The sequence below is a fragment of the Serinus canaria genome, chromosome Z, assembly GCF_022539315.1.
Source record: "Serinus canaria isolate serCan28SL12 chromosome Z, serCan2020, whole genome shotgun sequence".
Classification (NCBI taxonomy): domain Eukaryota; kingdom Metazoa; phylum Chordata; class Aves; order Passeriformes; family Fringillidae; genus Serinus; species Serinus canaria.
In genome coordinates, this window is record NC_066343.1 from 37,117 (window position 1) to 63,456 (window position 26,340).

Here is a 26,340-nt window from a genome sequence, read left to right on the forward strand (position 1 = left end):
GGTAATCCGTGTTTTCCCTGGGCCTTATATGAGTCCAATCCAGCTAGCTTAAGACTCTAGCCCACACAGAGTCACATAGACGAAAGTAAAAGACGAGAGGCGCTCTTCTCCACGTGGGTGCAAGTATCCTGTTTATTGGCTTGGTGCAGGACACAGGTGATGGGGTCACCCAAGTACAAAAGAGGGGTTGGAGCTCTCACACAGGAGGTTTTATACTCTAGGGGATGGGGGCGGGGGAGAGAGAACCAGAGCAAATGGGATGCCACTGGGGAGGGCAAATTACCTATGGGACAGACCAGGTGTGTATAAAAGGGGGTGTGTGTGAGGGGGAGACCATGTGATGAGGGAGGGGGAAAACCCATCTACTTTACCCAACATGCTCAGTAGAAATTGCCCATCACCAGTGCAACAACAACTAAATAAACTATTTTGTGCAATACAACAGTCAGCCACCAGAAAAAAAATTCTTACTCTCAGAATTATGGAGTACCAGCTTTCAAGGAAACTAAGCAGCTCAACAGGAGGTAAAACATGAAACCATTTGGAGATTCTGGAGATCTTGTTATGGTGAAAGTGACTTGGTATCTTACTGCATTGGGTCTACAACACAAGATTATGATCATTGCAGTGGACTGCAAGGACAGCCTCTCTGAGGAGCAGCCGTGTGCCTGTCCCACGTAGCTCCAGTCAGCTCCAATGGACACAGGGCACAGCTGAGTCCTACAGTCAAAGTGGTAGCACCTCGCAGAAAACTTACGTAAGAAACGGTAAAAAATGCTGCACAGCAGCTGAGAGAGAGGAGTGAAGAATATGTGAAACTAAGATCAGAGAACAAGGGGACGAGGTGCTCCAGGCACTGGTCAAGTGATTTCCGTACAGCCCATGCTGGAGTAAGTTTATCTTGATAGAACTGTACAACCCATTTGAAGTAGTTTGGGAAGGACTGTAACCACAGAAAGGACCCACTTGGGAGTACTGTAAGAGTGTGATAAGGAAAAAGGGGCAGAGAGGAGCTGCTCCCAGCAGCCATTTCCTGTGTCCTGGCACCACTCAGGGAGAGGAGTCAGGATTGAAGGATTGAAGTTGAGCCTGAGAAAAAGAAGGAAGATAAAGGGAAGGCAGTATAGATATTTTGTGTTTGTTTCTCACCATCCAGCTCTATTTTAATTGGCAATAAATTAAATTATTTCTCCCATGTCCGGTCTGTTTCCCCTGTGATGTTACTTAGTAGGTTTTCTCTCTGTCTTTATCTTGACCCATGAATTTAATCTATATTTCTCCCCATCCTGCTGATGTTCAGGAAAGACAAGGCAGCTCTCTGGGTGTCTAGCAGGCAGCCAAAGTCAACCCACCACGTGTAGTGGAATTTGTCACAAAGAAGAAACAGAAAAGTCAGATAAAAGGATTCGGTTTCATTGACAGATAAGCTATAAGGACAAAAATAACCTGCTCATTTAAAATTACAAACTGTAGATGAAACAAAAAAGAAAATGTTAAAACTCACATTAGAATTTCTTGTTACTCATTACACCTTCTAAGAAAGTCTATGACACTTTATAACTTTACGGTTCACAACTGCCAAGAACTCACAGAACTTTATCTTTTTTGCTTCTGCCCTCACATACAGCTTCATATTTTCTAGCACATGATGTAAACCCTCTTATACTTCCTTGCCTTGTATGATTGGACAATGGAGTCTTACATGCTAGTCTGACAGCAAAGATATTTCTCTTACAGTTCTTTAAGTTTTAGGGTTGACTTAGCTCTCTTCTGCCTTGAGTAGCAAATCCCTGTCTCTAAGGTGTTTCTTCCTACTAAACTGAGTTCTCAGCTCTCCTTCTTAGTAGAATCATTAACTTCTATAAACTTTTGGAAGAATTAAGGCTTGGTATCAATGATTTCAGAATTTTTACCTGATCTTGTTGGTAAGACCTGGAGGCAGAGATCTATTTTTTAATACATTAATGATCTGTCTTAGACAAGACCTCCTAAATCTGAGGTCCCATTGCCCTTCTTTTATTTACATTAGCAGTAAATGAATTATTTAATTAATTTAAAAATCAACCTGAGAAAATAGATAGAGAGACACTTTTATGTCATCAATGTTTTGCTGTAAAGTACATGCAGTTAACACTTTGTAGCCATTTTTTTTCTTCTGATACTATTTTATCCTTTTAATTCTTATTTACTCTGTCTTGCAGGAATATTTTGAGGATTAAATTCTGAATGACAGTACAAACACTTTGAAGGAAAAATATATTCTGCATTTTTGCAACTCTTCTCAGCTTCAAAATCACTGCTTTCCATCACTCTCTCTATCAAAGAATTGATTTGTTTTATTGCACACAGCAATATAGTGCGGGTCTTTTCTGAACAGCCCTTCATATTTTATATGTTATATGTTAAGAACAGAAGCATGATTCCTCTTTCAGACAGCACTCCTTCTTATTCTGCATTTAGTAACTGGAATAAACTGTTCACATATAATTCCTTCAAATTCTTTAGTCTATTTTTCTTAACAGCATTAGGATTAGGTAACAAATCTTAAGCTTTGAGCTGAATTCTGCACACTCTAATAGCTCTTCTCAGAGAGATACTCAGACACTGAAAACTGTTACTCTTTATAAACTTAATTATACCTAGAAGTACTGAAGACTACTCATTAGTATAACTTCTAGCATGACCTACCCATTATACTGCCACAACTCAGAGAGAAAAAACAGTCTTAATACAACTTGCACCAAGTCTAATGTAATACATTTTTTCAGTTGGTCCAGTTAGAGAATTGCATTACTCCAGTGTAAAGGCCATAGTTTTCAAGGTTTTGGCCAAATGTAACGAAAATACTAGCATAAAATGTGATGGTTTGCTGATGCCTGAGAGTGGCCTTCCTGTAGCAGAGAGGAAGCTCTGAACATCTGCATTTGTAAACACTTGTAGTGTAAGCTCTGTCAGATTGGAATATGAGCAGGGAAAGCTTGTGACTGAAATAGGCATGCAAACAAAATTTCCAGGCGTAAATACAGTGTCATATATAATAGTATATAGTTATATAATTATGCCACTTTATGTTTCTTAACTTCCAGTAAATGAGAAAAACTAATGCTACGGTGACGCGTTACAAAGAATTGGCATTTTATGCATAAGGCTACATAACAATGCTTATCAAATGAAAAACAGGTTCCTGCTAACACATGGTCACAGAGGAGGGCCTACATCACAAGAAGTGCCTTATGACGGGAGCTCGTTAAGCAAGGGTGCATATTCCATCAGACCTGCCCAATATAATGCCTTTTGCTGGGACATTCTACCTGCCAAGTGTACCTGATAAATGCTTAACAAATCAGGCCAGCTGCCCAGCCATGTGAATTTGGGAAGATAAATCATGAATGAGACCTCTAGAAGTTTATGATACACCACCAAGCAAACAAGGAAAGCAAGAAAGGTGCCAGATGAACAAGACTTGGATGATGTAACTGCTGCAAACCCTGAAAAAGGCAGTCTGCCCTAGAAATGGTATAACAGATCTCTAAAGGAGAGTTATGGCATATTAAACCCTCTAATATGTAGAACCTGACATATTTTGATTGTTCAAGTTAATATATAAGAAGAGAAAGAAAAGTATAGCTTACACTCAATTTATACTTTTGTTAGCTAAACATTGAGAAGGAAACAGTGATAGACATAACACTTATTTGACATCTAAGGTCTACCCTGCAGCTGCTTTTGGAGAGAATTAATGCTTCCAACAAATCTGTGGTAACTTAGAGCAAACAAAACAGTACTTTAAAGAAAAGTGTGAACTTTTCTTATATGTCCTGATGCATGTTAACTTTAAAGGTTCATTATAACCATATAAATGCCCTTGTTTATGTTACTCATTTCAGCTTTTCAGCAAGATATTCAGCCAATGCAGAGATACAGTGTTTCTGTAGAGGTCCAATTGTGTACAGATACTCTGTTCAGACAAGGTAGCAATCTGTAAAAACTTTACTTGATTGTAATGTGCAGTTTTAAGTAAAGCCTTAGTCATGCTTGTCCAGCAACCAGTTTGTTGTTCAATTTAATTAAATTCATATAGTTAAGAAATTTTATGCATACACTTGTACCAGCCAAAGGTGTTATTTTTAACTTGAAAATAATTTAAATGATATACTGACATATTTTTTCAGGAATCACACAAATTATGTCAGAAATTTATAATTAAAAAATGAAAAAAATCTCTATACTTAGTTGGTCAAACTTGACCAATAGATCTAAACTACTCTTTCTTTTTCTTCCATAATTCCAGTTTCTGTGCACTCCAGTTTACAAATGTACCTGCTCTTTAATTACTCGCAGATAACTGACATTTAAATCTAAGAAGACTTTGCATCTTACATAAAATTCTTTTGGAATAACCTCTTCTGATCAACTGTTTGTGAAGACCCAAGCAAGTCACAGATCTAAACTAAACTGATTTCTAACAAGAGTAATCTGAAAGAGGCCCACAGACTAAACTGATAAAAAATTCAGACTACCTTTTCTCCCCTAGACCTGAATGCACTGAACCAATTTATTTTTCTTTCAACTAATTCTATAAAATAACTGGGTTTTTTGTCACTGTTGTTTTTCTCTAAATCTCATCTCTCTAGTCTTTAGCACTTTGCAGCTGGCTGGTTGGTTAGGCCCAAGTGAGGACAGGATTCTGGTTATGATAAAAATAAAAGGAGTGTGAGAAGCGAAGAAGGCAAGAAAGAAGACAGAAGGACTCAAGTCACAGGAAAGTGACTGTGTTACTTTACATAAATTGCTATTGATGGCTTCTTAGTAGAAGAGAGAATGTAAAATTAAATGGAATAATAGTAGGGATACAGAATGAATGAAAGAAGCAAACTTAGACTATACCTCCTGCATTTAACAGCTACTCAAGAGAAGGAAAATCTTTGCTACGAAATTCTATCTCAAGTTGTGGTCTTTGAGCTCTTCAGGACACGTTTTAGAACTACCTTGAAGAGAACAAAAACCGCAAAGAAACAAGAATATAACTTAGTGCATAGTTACATCTTAAGGTTATTTCTTGCATCTATCTTGCCTCACTAAAACCTGCTAGATGCAGTATTGAAGGCTTCAGTACTTTAAAAAGGAAAATCTTCTTTATCCAGAACTTCTAAATGTTAAGAATAAAACAGTGCTAAGTCCTTTCTTAAACATGAGTTACTGTGATAAACGTGAACACCTACCAGTGTTAGAAAGAAAAATAACGTGAAAACAAAGACATTGAAAGTGATTGTGTTCACTGCATATCAGTGACGCTGTCTTGTACAGTGCATTGATTGTCTCTTGTCTATCAGCAAAAATACAACTCACAAACTGCTGGGGTGGGGTAAATCAGTGACTCCTTAGGCACAATAAATATTCTCACCCACACCCTGGTGAGGTGCCAGAGACTTGCAATACAGCTTCACAAAAAAAAAAACATATTAATTCTTTATTTTATATTTAATTATGATTTTTTCCACAGGTGGTAGCTTTCTGTAATGAGAAAAGGCTTTGACCATCTGTCCTTAAAATGTTGTGCATTATGTGTATTTCTTTCTTGATGCAGACTGAAAGCTGTGCATACCAGAAGTCAGTTTTACTTACAGTATAAAATGCTGCTAAGATAGCAATGTCATCTATACTTTACTGTGACATCTGGGAAAGAAGGACTTGGTTAAAGATGCAATATGAAGAAGTTCTGATGTGAAAGAAAAGTCCTTCTCTCACATGGAAGTGGAGAAAGATCTCCAAACAATGTTTTGGCAATTTTTAAGCAGTCTAAGTAACAAAGTGCTGCTATTATCACACTCACAGGGATCACTGCAGGTGCAGCTGCATGGTGACCTCGTTCAGACAGTTAAGTGGCTAGTTTTTGGCTCGCATAGCAAATGAGGTTGGTATTACAGCAGTTCTGACTCCAGTTATTTAAGTCATTGTGAAAACATACCTTCTAAAGGGATTTCCAGGGCTGAGAACTGAGAAACTTTACTAAACAAATCTAGATAAAGAAAACTGAAAAAGCCAAGAAGATTAGTAAGTAAAATACAAAAAACATGTAGGTGTGTTAGTTTTGGCTAGGATAAAATTAGTTTTCTTCACAATAGCTGGAATGGGGCTGTTTTGGATTTGTGCTGGAAATAGTGTTGATAAAACAAGTATGTTTTAATTACTGCTGATCAGGGCTTATGCAGAGTCTGTGCTTTTCCTGCTCCTCATCCCATCTCATCAGTGAGGAGGCTGGAGGTGCACAAGGAGTGGAAGCCAGGATAGTTAAGCCCAAACGACTACAGGGTCAGACTATATGGTGTCATGCTCAGTATATAAACCTGAGGGGAAAAGAAGAATGGTGGGATAAGTGATAGGGCGCTGCTCCCCTAGGGATGTCTGAAAAACCACCTGCCTGTGGGAAGGGGTTAGTTTTTTGGTTTTTTTAAATTTACCTTAATTTAAAAGTTACTTTTATTTTGACACTCTTCAATTTAAACTTGAGTCCATTGCTCTTTGCAGCACTCTTATCTATCACAAAATATTCTCTGTTAAGATGACTTAGGCAAACTTCAGTGCTTCAGTAAGGAACATAGTATAATTATCCTCTTGTAAACTTTCAAGCTCTGTTCTTGTCCAAGCAATTCCTAAATGCATCTTTCTTAACTCCAGAGGGAAAAATTTTTTCTCTGCCATCCATCACTGAGATTTTGTGGGAATCTCCTATAAAGTGCTTGAGAATTGAGCCAGTGTATATGCCTCATCCTGTCTCTGCAGCTTCTCAGACAGGGAATTGTTGAGTGTGACAGCCAACACCACATCATACGTGGTGCACTGAAGGTTCCTTGGTAGGCTCCAGGAAACCTAACCAACTCAGCTGCAGGGTAGTGTGTACATCGGCTGTCCCACACATGACTGAGCACCAAGGCAGCCAGCATTGCTTACCCTGGAAGAGTAACCATGAGGTAAGGTCTCCAGCTGAGTGACTATGGCTCACATCTGGGTCCTTCAAGCACAACTCTTCAAGCCTGAATTAATTTGACAGCTGCTGTGACAATATTCCTCTTGTATACCCACAGGGTGAGTAGCTTCCTTCAAGATCTCCTTCACTGAAGACGGAACTGCTTTCCTGCTGATCTGACCTCTTTCACCCTTGCAGGGTGTTCAAAGGTCTGGTGCCAGATGTCAGTCAGTAATGTCCCCACAATCCTCCTGCAGAGTGAAAGAGCCTTACAGCGCAGGTGTGCTTTCACGGGGAAGAAGGAAGGTAAGCTGCTTCACCTTTCCAGCGTCGTGTGTACAGCACAGTCGGACTCAGCTGCTACTTTCCTTTGCCGCTCACTCTGGGAACACGTGGACACACAAAATACTTCTTTGCTTTTGTGTTGTTTTTCTCGGGGTTGGGTTGTTTGGTTTTTTCCAATAACGACCACGCGTCTCGTTAAACCACGCTGATCACTGGCAAGCAGCAGGCATAAGACCGGGTGTAGATATTTGGATTCAAGGAAGAAGGCTAGGCCCCTGCCAGGGAACAGTCCAAACCTCCTTAAGCACTCTTCAGCACCGCTTGTGACCGCGTGAAGTGAGAAACGCTGTTGGGTTTGTCGTCGGGTCGTGATTTTACACCGAAAACCGCAAACAAAACCCCTGCGCCGCGCAGCGTAGTATCAGGCGGCCCATTCCGGGCTGCGGCCGCGGCGCTCAGCTTATGGCACTCCTCGGGCAGCGCGCTGCGCCCGCACACCGGGATGGGAGTATTCCCAGCGCTAGGCAGAAGAGAGGTAGGGGCAGATGGCGGACGGGAGCTGCAGCGAGCTTCCGCCGTGCCGTGCGAGGCCCAGCGCCGGGGCTGCTACTCATCGCCCCTGCCCGAGGCTCCTCCTCCCGCTGCCGGTCGGTCCCAGGGCGCAGGGCTGACATCACGCCCGGGGTTTCCATCCGACCGCGGGAGGGGGAGGCTGAGCGGAGCGGCGGCGTGATGGCGGCGGTCGCCAGGACTTAGGAGTCGGCGGCGGAGCGGAGCTGCGCCCACCCCGGTTCTCCCTGCGCCCCTCCCAGCGTGGTCCTGACCCCATTGTTCGAGCGACAGAGCGAGCGAGCCCGTGGCGCGGGCAGCGCGGAGCCGGCAAGAGCAGCGGCTGCCGCCCAGGCCCGGCCGCGGCAGCGGGAGCCGCCCGCGACCCGGGGCTGTGGTACGAGCGGCAGTACGCCCTGCGGGGCGCATAGAGGCCTCGGGCCTTGGGGGTCCCGGGGAGGGTTGGGCCGGCCGGGCCCCACGCACCGCAGGTAGGCAAAGGCCGCCATGGCTCCCTTCGCCGGCTGGGAGCTGTGCAGTTGCCGGAGATGAAAGCCGGAGGGGGGCGGGTGGTGCGGAGGAAATGCGGCCCCGTTGCTGGTCTCGAGGGGGGGTCGATGACCGGCGCCGGGCTGGCTCCTCGGGCCCTCTGCCTGTTCTCCGCCGAGAGAGGGAGGGATTCTTCGGGAGACCGAGGTGGGCAGTGTGGTCGAGCTTCTCCCGCGCGCTCCTGCGGGGGGAGCCAGTGCGGAGCCGCCCGGGCGGCCCGAGAGCGGCTCCGCTCCGGGCCGTGGGGGGCGCCGGGGAAAGCGATCGTGGAGGGCGGCGGCGGTGGCCTTGGAAGCGCTGCCAGGGAGCGGCGCCCGTGCAGGCCGCGCCGATTGCGATGCGAGCGGGCGGCGCTGCCCGCTCTCCCTGTGGGCGGGCAGCGAGAGAGCGGCGCGGGCGGTATAGCATGAGAGTCGAGATCCGATCGGCCCGGAGCAGAGAGCGGGCGGCGGGGAGAAAGTTTTGCCGCCGCCCGCGATGTTTCCTGGGTGCCCAAGGCGCGGCGGTTCGTGCCGTCGCGGGATCTCCCGGCCCCCCCCACTAGCCCACGGGGCCCTCAGTCGCACTTTGCGTCCCCGCTGTGGCTCCGGGACTCCTTCCGATCTCGCTCTCGTTAATCATCGCCATTGTTCGCGGTCCAGAGCGGCCCGGCGATGTCAGTGCCGGGCAGTGCCCGCCCCAGAGCGAGAGTTCCCTCACCACCGCCTCAGTGGGCTCGGGGTTGTGCTGTAGCTTGTTCTTGGGGAGCACCTCGGGGCAGGCAAGACCCTAATCGTCTTCACACCACTAAGTCCGCGAGGCCGCGAGTTGATCTGATTATCACTGAGCTTATACTTGGCGGCCTATTTACCGTGAGCCTAAACTTTCTCTGGCTGTATCGAATACTAACTGCGTAGTAATCAGGCCTAGGAGACTGATATATATGGAATAATGATCATTCCATCTTTAGGATCTTGCTGGTTAGATTTTGTGGGAGCTCGTTTGTAGTCTTTTATCTTCCGGCTCCTGCCCACAACTGTAAGTGGGTAGCATTACGTGTGTTCCTGGAAATGCTTGCACTATGTTTTGTGAATGAAATACATTTTACTAAGATCTTAGCAGAGCATTAATATTTACCTACATCTTCTAGTAGGCATTTTTTTCTTTAATATTTAGATCTGTTTTGTCCTGCATTCAATACTATGCCCAAAGTTAAGACATGATGTGTATTGCAGATAGGCAGTAAACTGGTCTCATCCTGCAGTACTAAAGAAATGTAATTTCTGTAATTTTTCCTATTCTGGAGCTAGTAGTTCAGCAGAAATTGCTGTCTTTATAGCACCATCCATGAACAGTTGAGCATAAGCATAAAGAAGCATAATGGCAAAAAGAAGTGCAAGGTAGAACCCTGCTGCAGTCAAATAAAAAGCACAACAGTTTATCCGTGCATTTTATGTATTTTATTTAGATCTTCCAGTGTTTTTAAAATAATTAATATAAAGACCTGTTGTCCTCTGGACATTATTTTTTCTTGTTTTTTTCAGACAGCAGGATTTTTTTTTCCCCTCAGAAAAGGAAATAGTGATAAAATGATCAGCCATGAAGGTAATACACAAAAAAAAAGGTTTTTTTGAGGTACAGACATGAGGTCAAACCTGCCCCCTTTCACTGTTAGTGGGAAAAAAAAAGTTTATTTTTGATACATCTTTAATTGCAAACATACTTTAAAATTGTGATAATGTTTTCCTTTCTTATTTTAGGTGTTTTGGGAGAAATCTTGAATACCCACTGAGAACACTAAAGCAAAACATACAGTGTCTGGAAAACATACAGAGTAGCAAGAAGTGGATTCCTGATATCCAGCTTGTTCCTTGAGTGGACTTCTATTTATTTTTTTGGACTTTTTAATATTTACAATGAATGGGCATAGTGATGAAGAAAGTGTTGGAAACAGTAGTGGAGAATCAAGGTAAGCACTTGTTTATTTCAGTTACTCTTGGCTGTGTATTTTCTTACATTTTATTTACAGAAACTAAATTTGAACTGAATGCTGAAATGTGGTGGTTAGCAGGCAAAGTGTTGTTAGGAAGACTGGCTTTGCTTTCTTGCAAGTGCTTAATCTGCTTGTTACGTTCACATAATTTCAGCTAAGAATGGGAGTGATCACGTATATGTCTTACATAATAAAGCTGAAGTAGTATTAAAGCCATGTCAGCATCCAGCAGCATAGTATCTCTCTTGAGGGAAAAAAGTGCCTGAAAAATTCAGAGACATTGAATTAACGCGTTAAAGCTGTCCTCTACAAAGTGCAAGGCACACATGCATAATATATGTTGTATAAAACCCTGATTAGGGTTTTTAAAGGAGCAGTGGTTCACTTCAGTTTTTGATATGAAATACTTTATGATTCTGTCATTCTTCAGAGCTGTCAGACTTGTGTAGCTGAAAGTGCTAACTTTGTTTTTGGAAGTGAAAGGACTGTTGTCTAGCCATGTTCTTAACTAAAAAGAAACCTAAAACCAGTTCTCTAATGTCAAATTACAGTCTTCTATCAAGTGCAGAATGTTCAGATGTTTGGAGGAGCCTGATTAAAATGTCCTAGTGTCCATGTAAGGTGACAGCCAGTTTGTAGGGGGTGGAATTAAGTTTACTTACTTCAAAAAGCTCCTTAAGTTTACTTACTTCAAAAAGCTCCTCCTGCGCTACAAAGTTTATATTTCTAAAACGGGAAATATGATAAACCTAGAGGTTTAAAAATCAACTTACCAATAAAAGGTGAGCATTAGACTTCTCCTCTAAGAGGTGGTTTGTGACTGTGCTGTTTTTCTGCCCCTCTTCCTGTCAGATTACAGCCTCTTCAACTGTTTAGCTAATTTTGTCAGTCAGTGGGCCATAAAGAAAACTACATTCTGCAGACTATGAAACTTCCAGCTAGGTAGAGAGATCTGAATTATTGCCTCAAGAGAAGAAATGCAAGAATATATAACTGCCAGCTAATCAGTCAGCCTGTGCTGGCCATCAAACTTTTACAGTGTATGATGAACTGGGAGGACAGGGAGAGAATTGTTTAGGTGACCCTGGGTACAAATCATAAGAAAATTTATGAACAGTGAAACTAAAGAGACTTTTATAATTCTTGTGTATTTTTATGTCAAGATTCCTGTTACATGCAGAAGTGTCCTAGAAAGACAGTAGATTTTCAATTTTATGAAAAATTCATAGGCTCTTAACACATAGTAATTTTTGAAGATTTCTGCTTTCTATTGATACTGTTACAGTTAACAAACAACTATGAAGTCTCTTATGGGGAAAAATATTGCTTGTTGCTTTAAAAAAAAGGCAAAACAAAACCTTCCAATGAACATGAATCTACCTGGGACAAGTTAGCATGTGAATTTTCTTACTGCTTGAAAGAAGCCAACCTTGCTAAAGGTCTTGGAGAAACTATTCTGTATTGAACTGTGATTGCCTATAACTATCTGTATATCAAAGTTGCTTAAAAGCTGTAGCCGTTCATAAGACTAAAATAATTAAATGTCATAAAATTCCCATTAATTTAATGAAAAATAAGAATCAGGAGGATGCACAGTACTCAAAACTTCATAATTGCCTGGAAAGTGAGACTTTATTCTTCATCTTAAATGTCCTGCTGAGCACATCTTAAAACTTTAAAAAATTTTTAAATCCAAACAACTGTTTTTCCTAGACGTGTGTCACTTGATAACCCCATAGTCTAATTCACAGGCAGGTCTTGAAAAGTTTATTTTCACGTTCATTATCAGAAAGCTAATGAACTTCGTGTAAGTGAAGCAAGAAAACGGCATTTTAAATGATGGAACTCTCTTTTGTCTAACCTAGTTCCATTTTTAAAATAATGCAGAATATTTTTATATGATTTATCCTTGGGTTATAGCTGAGTGGTTTTTTACTTTGATGTGTAGATTTCCAGTATTCTAGATGATTTTTTACTCTGAGGTGAGGTACCTTAGCAAGCTGCAGCTGTGGAGAGATACTTTACTGTAATTTGGGATGTGTTGCTGTAATTATCCTTCAAATCTAGATGTGTGAATTTTAGAGAACGCAGGTAGAAATCAGCAACAATGTGTTTGCTAAGCTTATAGCGATCCCATTCTGTTCATGGGATGCTAGGGATGGAAATAAAATAAGTGAAGAAAGAAATTGAGAACTGCTGCTGGGAGTGAATTGCAAAGAAGATCAAATTCAAGAATTAAAAAAAAAGAAGAGGTGAAGATGAGTACAGTGATCATCTAAGCAGCAGCATTGGTGTTAAGTAGGAGCATTCTTTGAAAATTTGTGTCAGTCTGCAGATTTAATACTTCAGAAGTGCAGTAAAGCAGTTCATTTGCCATTGGTGTATGGTGTCAGGTTCCATTCCTGTGTTGTTTTATTTTCATTCATTTCATTCATTTTCATTCATTTCATATTTTCATTCATTTTACATTCATGGGGTTTTATGGAAACACCATGACTTGAAAAAGTTGTTCAAAACTTGTAGTATTCTCAGCAGTAGTAGGGTGGGAGAATGGACTGATCATGGACCTTTGACTTGATGCACTGTGGTAGGAGATTGTAGCTTGCCTTTATTCACTGTGTCTAGCTATGAGGGTGATTGTTTTTTCTGAAGTGAGAAGAATGAACATTTTGCCACCCTGCTTCATACCTTTCCAGCATTGCATCTGTTCATCTGTCTGCTAGATCACTAGAAAACTAACCCTGGTTGCAGGTGTTCATCCTGAAGTTCTCTTTTGCTACTGGTGGAAAAGTGCATTGCCACACCGTTTGGACTTTCTTTGCCTGTTTCAGCCTCTGAAGCTCTAAATCAGTACTAGAACTGAGCATGATGGAAGTTGTTGTAAACATTGTTAACTAGTCTTGTTGCTTGGTATTCCAGTTTCTGTCCAGTAATCACAGTGGAGTCTACTTTCCAGTTCCTGTATACTGGAAATAACTATTCTATCATGTTTTTATGTAATTCAAGGTAAAATATCACAGATACTGTTCATCTGGATAGTTAGTCAGTGTAGACACAAAGGCTTATTAGCAGTACGCTGAGAAGCTTACTCAAGCAGAGCATATAGTGTTCTTGACGGCATTCAGTACAATTCATCATAGAAACTTCAATATGAATACATACATTAGAGTTACATAGCAGTAAGAAAGCTTAATCAGCAAGGAAGGGCAGTTGTACCTGAACTGCAAGACAAGTGCCAGGTAGAACAAGGACTGCAGCAATGTTGGCACTATTTGAATAACAATCTGATTTCCCATCTCTTTGCTCTTATGTGTTTCTGCAAAACAAGGTACAGAGGACTTGAGTACACCTTTCCTTCCTAGGTAAAAAGGCATGTGCTCAGTATAGCTTGAGTGGAAGGTAGCTGGCCATTTTTACAGTAAGCAGGAAGCAGCTGCTTACACCAAAGACTTCTATAAGTCAAGTCATCATCTGGAAGTTGATGTTAAAAGAAGATAGGAATTTCAGTGCGTTTACTTTGTTTTGTGGACTGCGTAATCTGTGGACCACATAATTAAGGAAAGAGTAAAGACTTGGTCAACAGGATTCAATTTACTTTATAAATGCATACCTTCCATAGAAAGTAAAGAAGATTAGTTTAAAGTCATGACTTTAGGTTCTCACTTTCCTGAAATATAAGTGGGAGTTAAAATAGAAGTTGACCAAGCATATTTGCAGAATTACTTGTATGCACTGGCTTCTTTTTAGTAGGAGTTAAATAGATGATATTAGTAAAAATATATGTATACAGCAAGAGAGAGTATATAAATAAAACTGTATATATTTAGATACATATTTACTGCACAGGAATTCTCAGATCAACAAAAGTACCTGAATGGTAAATAAGACTGTTGGTAGCATGTACTATAAACAGCTAGTGGATAAAGCAAGCTCTTTGCAGTACTTTTCTCCTTAATTAACAAATGGTTATTTTATCAGGAACAATCTCTTAAAAAATTAATCATACTAAAGCATGATAAGGTGTCCAAATCCAAGTTAAAAGCATCTTTTCCCGTCTTTTTGGAAGAGTTCAGAGAGACCATGTATGCAAGTCCAAGTATTTTTTTTCCTAGAAACCTTTCCAACTAAAAGAAAAAATTAAAAATTCATGGTCCGGCTCTTCGTCTGCATGTGATCATATGTTTGGTTTTGTGCTGAGTTTATCCCTGTGTTTGGTCTAACCCGACTGGATGCCACATACCTGTACCACATATTTTAAATTAAATTCCTTTATTCTGAGAGTTTCAAGATTTTAGCCGATGCAAGCTTTTCATATTCCTTAAAACAAAATGAAGTGTTATGATATCAGCTGTATACATCAGACCTGTCCAGATGTGGTCCCTCAGCTGTCTTCAGCTGTTTTCTTTGGATGTTTTTTGTTTGTTTGTTTGTTTGGGGCTTTAAAAGTTTGGGGTTGTTTGTTTATTAAATTCCATATAATACTTTTTTTGCTGGTAGTCTCTAAGGAACTTCTGGTAAAGACATCATTGTGTTGCTGCTGGATCCAGCTATGTGTTGAAGGTTTCTCAGATTACCCAGGGGTCTACTACTTTGTTGTGTAATCACTGATACGTCCTGCCTATGAACGGTTCCTGGAGCAACTTTGTGCTCTTAAGATGTGTGACTTGCATCTTTGAAATAAAGACTTGCAATGTAGTTCATAGGGTCATGGAAGTTGGTAGATAATCAGTTTAATTTTGATAACATTGCTTTGCTTACAGTAGTAGCAGCAAATAATTAGCCTGCAGGACAGGAAACACAATATTGGTGAATGTTAGCCCATACCAAGAAAATTCAATGCAGTTCCATACTCTGTAATAGCTGAGGATGGGAAATAACATTTGGCGGGTTGAACATTATAATTATACTCTTTGTGCCCTCTGTTCTTTACTGGCAGTGATGAATAAGATAAATCTGCCTTATGCATTGTAATTAAGTTAAATAGTTAAGACTTCTGGAAGAAATAAAAAAAGCTTACTATTTACATAGCATTTGTGTATAGAAACGTCTTGTAATTTTATGAGTTTGGCATTTAGTATCTGTTACTACTGCACATTTTGAATGGACTCTTCATATTCCTATGCTTTTCTTCCTTCAGCTTTTTTTAAAAAACCCAACAACCAAGCATCAAAGGAGACAGTCCGTTGTAATCTCAGTTAAGTTTCAGAGACTCTGCAGATAGTACTCTCTTTGTTTTTTAGTGTGTTGAGCTTTAGTTTACTTAAGTTGTTACACTCTGTCTTACGAGACTTGAAACAGAATATAACTAAGGTAATATTGTCTAATGAATGCACTTGAAATCAGTGATGTTAAATTAGCTCTTCTTGGATCAGTCATTGTCCTAGGCAGGAGTATAAATTTTCTGTCATTTCTTTCACAACGTGACTTGTTTAGCTTTCCATTTTAGGATATGTATTACTAGTATCTAGTTTCTCATTGTACGATTCTCTCAGGGGCACCTTGTTCTAAAGAATAAGCTAGCGAAGCTGAACTTAAGACTGTAGCAGCTAAACTAATGGCTGTGTGGCAGGATACTTCTTAAAAGCCTGTCATTTCCCCAAAGCATTCCCCAGTTTCATTGCATAGGTATTTATTTGGGGAAGTTGGGGAAAAAAGATTATATTTGTTCTGACCTGTTACGTGCTTTGGTACCTTCTTTAACCCATGTTGCTTTTCTTTCAAAGAGTTCACAAATAAATACTGCATTCAGGCATAGATTTGAACATGTAGGGAGTACCCAGTGTTCATTAAAAAAACAGACAAATTATTTCAGGGTGTTTCTAAATTCCATGCCAAATCAGATTTGACATTTGCTGCTGTACAGTAGGAACTATCAAGGGCTAGAGGTAAGAGATTTCTTAAGTGCATATCCGGGAAAAGTGCATATACTAGACTTTACGCCTCAGTTTGTCAACATGCATGAAACTAATTTTTCGTGTAAAACTTCCATCCTGACACCTTCTATTCATTTTCAGTATATGCTATTGGCCTGCTACTGAAAGCTACTGCAGACTGCTGAATTTTTCATCATTACTGGGGTTTATTTTCACAGTAAACAAATAGTCTCACTTTTAGCAGTACCAAGGAGATCATTAGTGCTTTATCCATCATGCTTGTTTCTATTTTCCATATCCTTATGAGGGTCCACTGTTCTGCAGAGTCTTTTATACTAGCGTTAATTTAGTTTGGAGAGAGGAGGTTGGGTTTTTGAGTGTTTGATTTTTCTATTTTTCTATTTCACTTGGGCAAAGTGAATGTAATTTAAGGTTTCTTATTCAACAGCATCTTCAAACAAATAATGACATTTTCATATTAGCTTTTAAAAAATAAGTAATACGTGTAATTTGCTTGGAGGTGGAGGAGGGAGGAAGTCTTATGTGACACAGAAGATGGATTTAAATTTTGTTTTGATTAATGGAGTTAAGTGCCTAAAAGCATAAATGGTCTTCAGTGGTTAATCTTAGCAAACATTGTATTACTGTATCTAGTATAATAACACCTCTGTTATGTAGCTTAACTTGCCGTTGCCCTGTTTGCATCTGCACTACATGTTGTGTTCTTGATAGTGTTATAATTTCTGGAGCCATTTGGCTTTTTGGAATCCCAGTCATCTGGGAAGAAGGTAAGAAAAGAAGACAAATTGGACAATAAAGTACAATTGGTTTGAAGAGATTAGCAGTACAAGACCAGAGCAAGGAAGGGATAAACATAATGTGATGTGGTAAAGTAGGGTGAATTTGACAAACACAGATTCACGACAAACATTCTTAGTTTACTGAGAATGAAGTCTGTTATGCTGATAGTTCCTCTGATTATGTTAGGTAAAGTGACTGTTCTGACAGAAGACTTGAATGAAAAAAGTAGGTTCCAGCTCTTCACTGTCCTGTAGAGAGACCATCTTGGCTAAGTTTGGAAAGGCTGAGAGAGAGACAGAGGTAGGTGCTAATTTGTGCTGCCTAAAAATGGAGTTTTCTTTCAGTTACCAGTTTTAATCCGACTTTTGTTGGAAGAAAGAAAGAAGTAGATACAGATGCACAGGCAAAAGAAAAGGCTGGTTAAGTTGTATCTAGGCCATCTATCCTATTCTTCCTTAGGTATCTACAGGAGTGTAGGTAAGGTATCCACTTTTGTGCTTTGCTGAACTGTTTACCATAAGGCAATTTAAGCAAAGACCCTGGCTTGTATAGGAAGAAGAATTGTCAAGAAATTACACTTGGCCTCTCTTTTTCTATAAGACGAACCCTTAAGAGAGGGAACAAGAAGCCCTGTTCCTGAGACAGTATTTGTATGACAGCATTACACAGCAGCAGACCGCAAGTTGTTATGGTATTCTACTCAGTGTTTTAGGAAATACCTAATGTTCCTTGCTATCCTTCCCCTAGAGATATGACACCAGAATCTCAGTAATTTGTAATTTCAATTCAGATTAATTATTTCATGAAAGTCAGTGGTCCTACTTTGCGCCTAATGGGCGTTACTTGTTGCAAGGAAAGTTGGTCAAATCAGGGACCCTAGCTAAACTAGGGTCAGCTGAGCCTTAAACTTCTTTGGCTAGAAAATAAATTGCTAATGGACTGTGTCTAGAAAAATGCAGGTGAAGTTAAAGAATCCCATAGGCCAACATGGAAAAGAAAGCAACCACATATTATGACTACCTAACTGCTATTATCTCCCTGTGTTTTTAATACCTTCGTTGCAGAACTTTGGTTCTGTTTCTTAAGTGCGGGTAAACTGCCTTTCTATCAGGCTTTTTGTCCTTATCATAGCAATGATTTTAAAAGTCAAATTTTAGCATAGTGTGAAATATTCTCACTTAGCATTTGGTTTGCATTAGTAGCTTCCCTTAAGTATTTTCAGAAAATACATATTTTCTTCTTATTTCACATTTCCTTTCCTTTTCCACTTCAAGGACGACTAAACCATTTCTGAAATTCTGCTAATACAAGTTGTTGAAATCAGGGATTACTTGTTAAAATAAAAGATTATTTGTCTTCATGCGCTGAAAAGCTTTTAGACCTCTCTCCAGCTGATTATAATTATTTTTGCCTTGTTATAGCTGATTGTTGGGTGTCCCATTTCAGCAGATGAAGAAAATGTCAGCTGAGCTACTAAAAATCTGTCAGAAACTTCTGTATGTATTTTCTTATGACCTTCAGAAACTCAAACAATTGCACTTCAAAAACTGGTAAATGGGCTCTAAATTTAAAGTGGTGCTGCTAGACACTGCAGTGTGGTATAAGTTCTCTATGATGTTGCCTGTTTTATTAGTCACATCTGCAGTTCCATGTGCTAGGGGAAAGGAGAGAAGGTGTTACACCATGTAGTAGATGTGCTAAAATTGAATGATACCAAAGACACCTTTTTCATTTGAAATTGGTTTAGGGTTTTTTCCTAGATTCTCTGTTGATTTCCACTGGTTTATGCCTTGGTTTCAGGACAGCAGTCTCAAGAAATACTGCCTGATCATTCCTGCTTGTTTCTTCCACATTTTCATAGATGCTTAAGGATGTGAGAACAGAGGCAGTTTTGAAAAGCTCTGTCTTCTCTCTGATATCACGGGGGACATTGGAGAGGGCAACAATATCAGAATCAGAAAAAGTTGTTTTTATATGTCCTCACCAATAGGTGAATGTATTGGTGAGGACTGAATGTGTTTTCAAAGTGTGGCAGGGTGGCATGTTGTTCCCGGTATGAATTGTGTAAATATTTCTGTAACTCAGAGCAAAGGTAGGAGCAGTTAAAGAGAAGTTTTACAGTTCTGTTTCTTGTTTCTGCGTTCCTCTTTTACTATGAGGAGATGACAGATGTAAATGCTCTCTTTGAATCCCTGTGTGAAAATGAATATACCTCTTAAGTTATTCCATTTCTACTCTTAAGTTTAGCATCTAGCATACTAGGATTTAATCTGAATTACTGCTCATGTGGAAGAGGGTCATAGTTAATTTTGCAAAATGGATTACAGAATGATGTTTGTTTTTAATAACCAAGGCCTGCTTGTTGTCTGGGTGAAGGAGGACATCTCTCCTTTACCTGTTTTGTTTAATGCCTTAGTGCAGTGGTCTCCAAAATTGTTGTTTGCACACTCCTGTCATTATTTCAGCATGCATCTCAATGTATATATATTTCATTTATGAAGTATATAAATGTAATAATACTTGTACAAAAATCTACCTTTATAAAACATACACAAGTATTAGAAAATTTAAAAGTACGAGATAAAGATTTAATATTTGAAAATACTAGGTTTTTATTGGTAAAAGAACTGTTTTAGCACTTACTAGAAAAATGTTAAGAATATTCTTGTTTAGTAATATCTTGGTTTAACATTTTGTGACACAGTGGCTTGAAGGTATGGTTCTTAGTTAAGTTTATTTTGTTACCTTATTTTAATGACTAGCACAACTGAAGAAGATACCCAGCAAAGATATATGGCTTCAGATGGAAGAAGTGCATTGTCTACTGAACTTACTAAGTTGTATAACCAAGGCATATTTTTTTTCAAACCCATCAGCTAATTATGTGGTGGTTTTTATTGCTTTTTTTAGCAAATTTCCAAGTACCCTGTCAACCATTTCATGCATGTTAATCTGAAGGGATTGTAGGTTTCATGTTTTTGATAAATGAGTTCAAAAGCCACTGAAACTTCTTGGAAGATTTTTTTTAAAGGATGGAAATTTTTATCTCCCAGCTTTTAATGTGTATAGATACAATAGCTTTTTTCAGGTAACATGCATTGGTTTTCGTGATAGGATCATAGCATGATGGAAACTTTTCCAAACATCTGTTTTCAAAATGCTGTCTCTATGGCATGAGTTTCTTTTGAAAAGCATCTGCTTTTTCACTGTTAAAAATATCTCCTTCACTTGGAAGGGATACATAAAGTCTGTTTATTTTTTTCAAAAATATCTAGGTAGCATACTACTGGTAACAGATTATTTCCACAGAAATGGTCAGTGTATTTGAAGCACTCTTCTTTTTAAAACAAACACCCCAAGAACTCACCCAGAACTAATATTCTTGATTAACAGTGCTTCTTAGCAGTTAAATCTCTTATGGCATAAATAGTTTAATATGTTCATTTCCTATCTTGTAACAAAATATGGTATATATTTACTATTTAGTGATTTCCTGCATTCTTCTGGCTCCAGATTCTTTGCTGCAATAGCTTGCCTGTTGTTGATAGAGTAGTTGAATTTATTTTGTACTGCAATCTCTTACCATCCTTATTGGACTCTGTTTTTTATTCCAGTCAAAGCAACCACACATTTCTAGTTACATTTGCATCGTTTCTTCATACAACTTTTTTTTTTACTTTTTTAAATTAAAAAAGTAGTTTACTGTTGATAAAGTAACTTCTCTAATAATTTTCCTTTAGTGGCTTAGGAAAAGTAATTTTTTATGCACCTCATTATTGCAGTTCCTGAATTTGAGACATGTTAGAAACATCTGTACTTTCATCCAGTTGTAGAGCAAACCTTCTGAAATGGATAATTTGTTCTAATACTTGTTTTTTCAGATCTTCAGCATTGTTTTCTATGTGTCTTTGAACAGCATTTGCTGACAAATGTGCTTCAGTTTGTCACTGTAGTTTTCCATGCATTATTTTAGCTGGCTTTAAGCCTAAAAATTCAATTCTCAGATGGCATGATGTTTTTTTCCCCTTGATCTTAGGTAAGAAAACTTCAGAGCAGGCTGCTTAACATTTTTAATGATTTAAAATAAGGGACATTTTTTGAAGTACAAGATTGACTGTTATTGCATTACCTGAAACATTAATGGAAAAAATGAAGGTTTATCTTTGTGTTCTGGATAGTTAGTTTTCAGATGTCTTGTTAATTGTGATGGTTTCATGCTACCATTAGCTAATATCTCAAGATATGATACACATTTAAGGTACAAGTAATTGCTAAGAATGGTAAGTAATATTTTGAATAGTCTTGATAACTGAAATTTTCTTTAATCCAGATTCTTTTCAGATGTCATAAATTGTCATTGTTTGTTACCTTGGAGTGTGGCTTAATAAAGAGCCTGTACTGTAGTAGAAGTGTCGGTGCTGCCATATGCTTTTTGCTTTTCACATGCACTCACAGTCCATAGTTTTCTTACAGGACTCTTTTTAAACTACTCCATTCTGTAAGAGTAGTTTGGTTAAATCTAAGTAATACTGTCCAGGAATCCACATTATGGAAGGGACGAGCTGCACGCAGATCTGTCTCACTTGCACGCAGAAGGAATGGAGTGATGCACCACTGTCACTGTCTGGGCTATGGACCACATACTTCCCCCAGGGCCTCTCAGCTGCCTTATGTGACACCGCCCATCAGACATACAGGCTGAGTGAGCTTACAAGTGTCAGACTGTTGGCAATGGATAGAGACTGGGAAGACTGATTCAGTGATCAGAATCTGATTTTATTGTTGGATACAAATGCTTATATACTATTTCAGGGAGACTAGTAATGTGTACTGAAATGATTAGGTTAAAATCACATACACAAACTTACGCGTATAACAATGTCTCTTGCTTGCGGAGTTTAATGGGATTATTTTTTTTTCGGTAAACCTGTCTGATTTTAGTCTTCTTGCAATCTAGGTCTAATTTTCAAAGTTCTGTTTGCTTTTGGCAAGGCATCCTCTTATCAAATCTCTTATATTAACCTGGTCCAAAGTCCATCATCTGTCTTGTGTCCCCCAACATTGCAACATCAAACCATTTATTAAATAGTTGAATGTTTGTAGAGTTGAATTTGTAGTTTGGAGTCCTTGCCTCCCCTTCCTTCCTTTCTGTCCCTTGCCATCCTTCCCAATCTTTCTTTCTTGCATTTCATGGGTTGCTACTTTGGTTTGGGTGCTTTGCTTTGTTTGGTTTAGGTAAAAAGAAATCTAAATATCAGTTCAAATATATTCTTTACATTCTTTACATGCCCCCACTGATTGTCTTGTCTGCTTATGTGCACTCCTCTTTGAAAACCATTGTCTTCATGTGCCAGTTTGGTCTCTTCAGTGAAGTGTAGTGAGACTTCTCTTTCAAAGAACACCTTAGAGCAAACACTGCAGCTCCAGGCTCCTTAGAGCATGATAAAGCTTTTAGGTAAATCCTGGCATTCCTCACATCAGTTTGAAGTATGGATTGTCTTTATCACTAGAAAGGCTGTCTTTAAGAGATAGTTTTTCAGTTAAGTCCTGAAGCAGGGTCAGTCTGACTCATGCAGTAATGCAAAGCAGCTTTGCAACAACTCATTGTTTTGTTTAGGTCAGCACTACATGTGAGACAAAAATAAAAATACGGATAATGTCCCAGTGATGTTACATCTGCAGAGGCAGAGTGCTAGTAATCATTGCTCTCTGTGTGTTAAATTGATATGATATAGTAACTGCTAGTATCTATGCTTAGTAGAAGTTGAAATGGAAAACTGCTGCTACATTGGGTTTTCAGTAAGACTTAATTTTTACTGCCCCATTTTTTCATTATGGACACTGCTTAAGAGATATGGCTAGAAAATATCACAGATATATTTAACTTTTCCACTTGTTGTGAGGGGAAAAGTAATTCTCTATTCTCTTCTTTACATAACTCTTCTCCCTTTGTCCCAAGTCTGTGCATATTTTGTGGGATTTCTTCATTTTTAGAAAAAGTTATATGGTCTATGCTTTTACTTCATTGCTGCTACTTTTTTACAGGTTTTTTGTAAAAAACAAATAAGGGGCTCTGTTATATCAAAAATGGATTGTTAGTTGAATCTGATATTGGTCTGTCAAAACTGCTTTGTGTGAGATATGTGAAGAAACAAAAAAATCCCAGTTGATAACTATTCTTTCTGTCTGTCTTATAGAGACAGAACTTTTTAGCTAATTAAGAATTAATTCTTGGACTGAAAAATTCTATTAAATTTCTGTTTGAATAGACACCTAGTCCAGTTAGACAATAGAAGTTTTGTTGTTGTTGTTGTGTTGATACAAAAATGTTCTCCTTATACTGCTGTGTTACACAAAATATTATCATTGGAAGTGCTAGAGAATTTTATTTTTTTTTAAGTGTGGGAAAAGAAAAAGAACAGTATGCATCCAGAAGTGTGTAAAATTTTGATCATGGCATAATCATGCTCTCTTTTGGGTCTTTGACTTATAGCAAGAAAAATACTAATTTTCTCTCTAATATTGAAAATACTTTATACACTGAAAAGTGAGTCCTAAACCTGTAGTTCTTACCGTAGGTGTGTTTTTTGCCTTTTGTGCCCCATCTCTGTTGCTGTTGCTTCAAATCCTTCATATTTGAGTGTAGGAAAGTCCTTTGATGTATGGACTGTTGCAGCTACACCTCCAAGTTGGGAATTTGTGGGTGTTATATCTCATGCAGTGCTGCTTGTCTATACTGTCTTAAAGATCTGAAATTTGTCTTATGCAGAGCTTATTTATTATTCGACTTTCTACCTCCTTTGCAAACAGGACCTTTAGGTTTCTGACATATAGTGCTATCTTTGTAGAGTTTGTGCATTCAGGTTTCAGGTTAAAAGAGTGTATGAAAGTACATGATAAAAGAAATATGGCTTTGGTAGCCCTCAATAGAGCTTGTCAGTTACTTGTTCTGTGGCAAGTTGACCAGGAAAAAGTCAACAGGCAAGTCAACAGTAGAAATAAAAACCTATTTATTATTCTTACCTATTTTTTTTAATGCACACTGTAGTTCCATGAAGATATCTGGGACTATATGGTGCACAGGCAGAACTTGTAGTTCATACAACTGCATTAATTTGGGTGATTATAGTTGAAGTAGGCTCTTCCCAATAGACTAGCCTTGTGTGTTTGAACTCCTGTAGTGCTTTTTATGAGTTTGTGTCAAATGTTTATGCATGTGTGCAAACTGACATAGATTACTAAGCTTTGATAAATATTTCAGCAAGTCATTGGTGTTACCCTGGTTGTAAAATGATTTCAGGCTATTCAGTTTGTCTTTTCCCCTTTCCTTGTCCTGATTTGACACTGTGGGATAAGAAAGCCTGGTAAGTTATTATTGGTCCTCTAGTGTTTGAATTTCATATGACTATTTTTTTCTGTTCTTTGTACCTTGTGTTAATCTCTGGTAGGGATCCTACGTTGTCCTTCATGCATGGTATTGTTAGAGCCGCTCTAAATCAGTTGTGGTGAACTTTATTATTTGTTTTTTCTTCCTGTAATGTCTTGTAATTTTCTTGTAATTTCTCTCCCCATTTCTTTTACTTCTGTGTGCAGGTTTGTTTTGCATTTATTAGTATTTGGTTGAATTAAGATTTTACTCTTTGTCAGATGTTACTGTGCGTTGTGATGTGAGTTCTATTAGGCTGTTCTTCTCCGAATCAGGCCAATTTATTTTGAGAAACAAGGATTATGGAATAGCTCTTACTTTGCTGGTCCTTCTTCTAAGCCTAATGGAAATTCATTACCACACTCAGAGATTCAGTGAGAGCTAGCTGGCAAGATAAGGAGCCCATGCTCTTTTCTTTGAATACTGTATGATCTATATCAGTGTCCACATGTTGATATGTTGGTATGGTTTAACAGAGACCTTAGATGATAGTTATCTGATCTCTTTCTTAGTAAATAATAAGATCTGGCATTAGCTGTTTTTTTTGCATCGAACTCTACAGAAAATTGCATTATCCACTAGATTTTATTTTCCCTATTTCAGTCCCTTTGGTTTTGAACTTATACTCAATTCCTGTGAAGAACATAAAACAACTTAAAATTTCCCATCAGTTGTTTATCCCTGGAGATGTCCAAGAGACATTTCGTCTGGTGCTTGGTGATGTGGTTTAGGAGTTAGAGTGATGGTGCTGGGTTCACTGGATGATCTTGAAAGTCTCTTCCAATCTTGATGATTTTGTGATTCTATAAAATCAGTGTAATTCTTGCTTACTTATCTAAGTAAAATAATTTTTTTTCATATTTTCTTTTATCTTTCCACCATTCTCTTCTGCATCTGGTTTAGATGTTTCTTACAGTGTTAGCAAGTTGACCAAGATGTCTTTTTTCAGTGTTCGTTTCCCTATGCTACCTTAGAAAACAGGCACTTTGTTTCGATTGCCTCTGTCTCTGTATGCAGTTAAACCTATGCTTAGCACTGTATTAGTATGTGTGAACTATTTTACTGCTATGTGGCAAACTAACTTAATTACCATCCATATGGCTTAGTGTTTTGCATAAGTTTTGATTTGGTAATCCATGTAATTTACATATTTTTGTAAATCCTACAGATTTTTATGACTGGAACTTTGTCTGGTATTTACTTGTGTCTCTCCATGCTGAATTTTCTTCTATCTTCATTTACAGTTAGTGCTGCCTTCTGTAGTCTCTCTGACATGTATTTATGGTGCTTTGCTTTGCAAAGCAAAGAAATGGAGAAATATGGTTGTTTTATACAGGTGCGATTCACCTAGGATTTAAGGCAAGGCAATATTTGTGTGCAAAAACTCTATTACAATAGTTTTTCTTCTCTTAAGAAGACAGTCATGGAGTGCCATTAACTTCTGGTGTCATTTAAGCTCCAGTCATATGTAGCATCATATTCTGTAACCTTTTTGTGCAAGTGGAGTTAGTGTTACAGCACCATGCTTGAAGTAAGACTTTGATGAAAGAAATTGAAAATTTCGGGGCAGCCTTATTGTTTCCCAGCTTTCCTCTCGGCAAGTGCAAGGAGCCCAGTAGCAACGTGTTTCTCCACATCTTGGGTTTGCCCCTCTTCTTATTTTCCTGGTTGCTGGTTGCAGATGGCTGATGGAGGTGCACTCTGCAGGGATCTGTTAATGAATAGCTTCATTTTTTCTTTTCTGGCACAGTTTTGTTGGTGGCAGCAAAAGGAGAGGAGTGATTTTGCTTTGTTCTGCAGTTCTAAAATGGTCAGTTAAGTATATTCTGGGGCAAATGATCAATCTTACCTCTCCCCTACCTCACCTCTCGCTGACTGTCAGCCAGAGGAATTGTACTGGCGGAGACCAGATGAGCTT

General features: G+C 39.0%; 1 protein-coding gene and 1 long non-coding RNA gene across 2 annotated transcripts in view; one reads left to right on the plus strand and one right to left on the minus strand.

Moving 5' to 3' along the window:
• Window positions 1-1,201: 1,201 nt before the first annotated feature.
• Window positions 1,202-7,798, minus strand: LOC127061011 (uncharacterized). Its single transcript, XR_007780385.1, has 2 exons — window positions 6,462-7,798; window positions 1,202-6,347 (listed from the first exon to the last, which is right to left on the minus strand). It is a non-coding gene; the product is annotated as an uncharacterized LOC127061011 (long non-coding RNA).
• A 162-nt stretch (window positions 7,799-7,960) lies between these two features.
• LOC103821050 (chromodomain-helicase-DNA-binding protein 1) overlaps window positions 7,961-26,340 on the plus strand; it is a 56,718-nt gene continuing 38,338 nt past the window's right edge. The window contains 2 exon segments of the mRNA XM_030237366.2: window positions 7,961-8,292; window positions 10,090-10,298. Coding sequence (XP_030093226.2) covers window positions 10,246-10,298 — 53 coding nt within the window. The 5' untranslated portion in view covers window positions 7,961-8,292; window positions 10,090-10,245.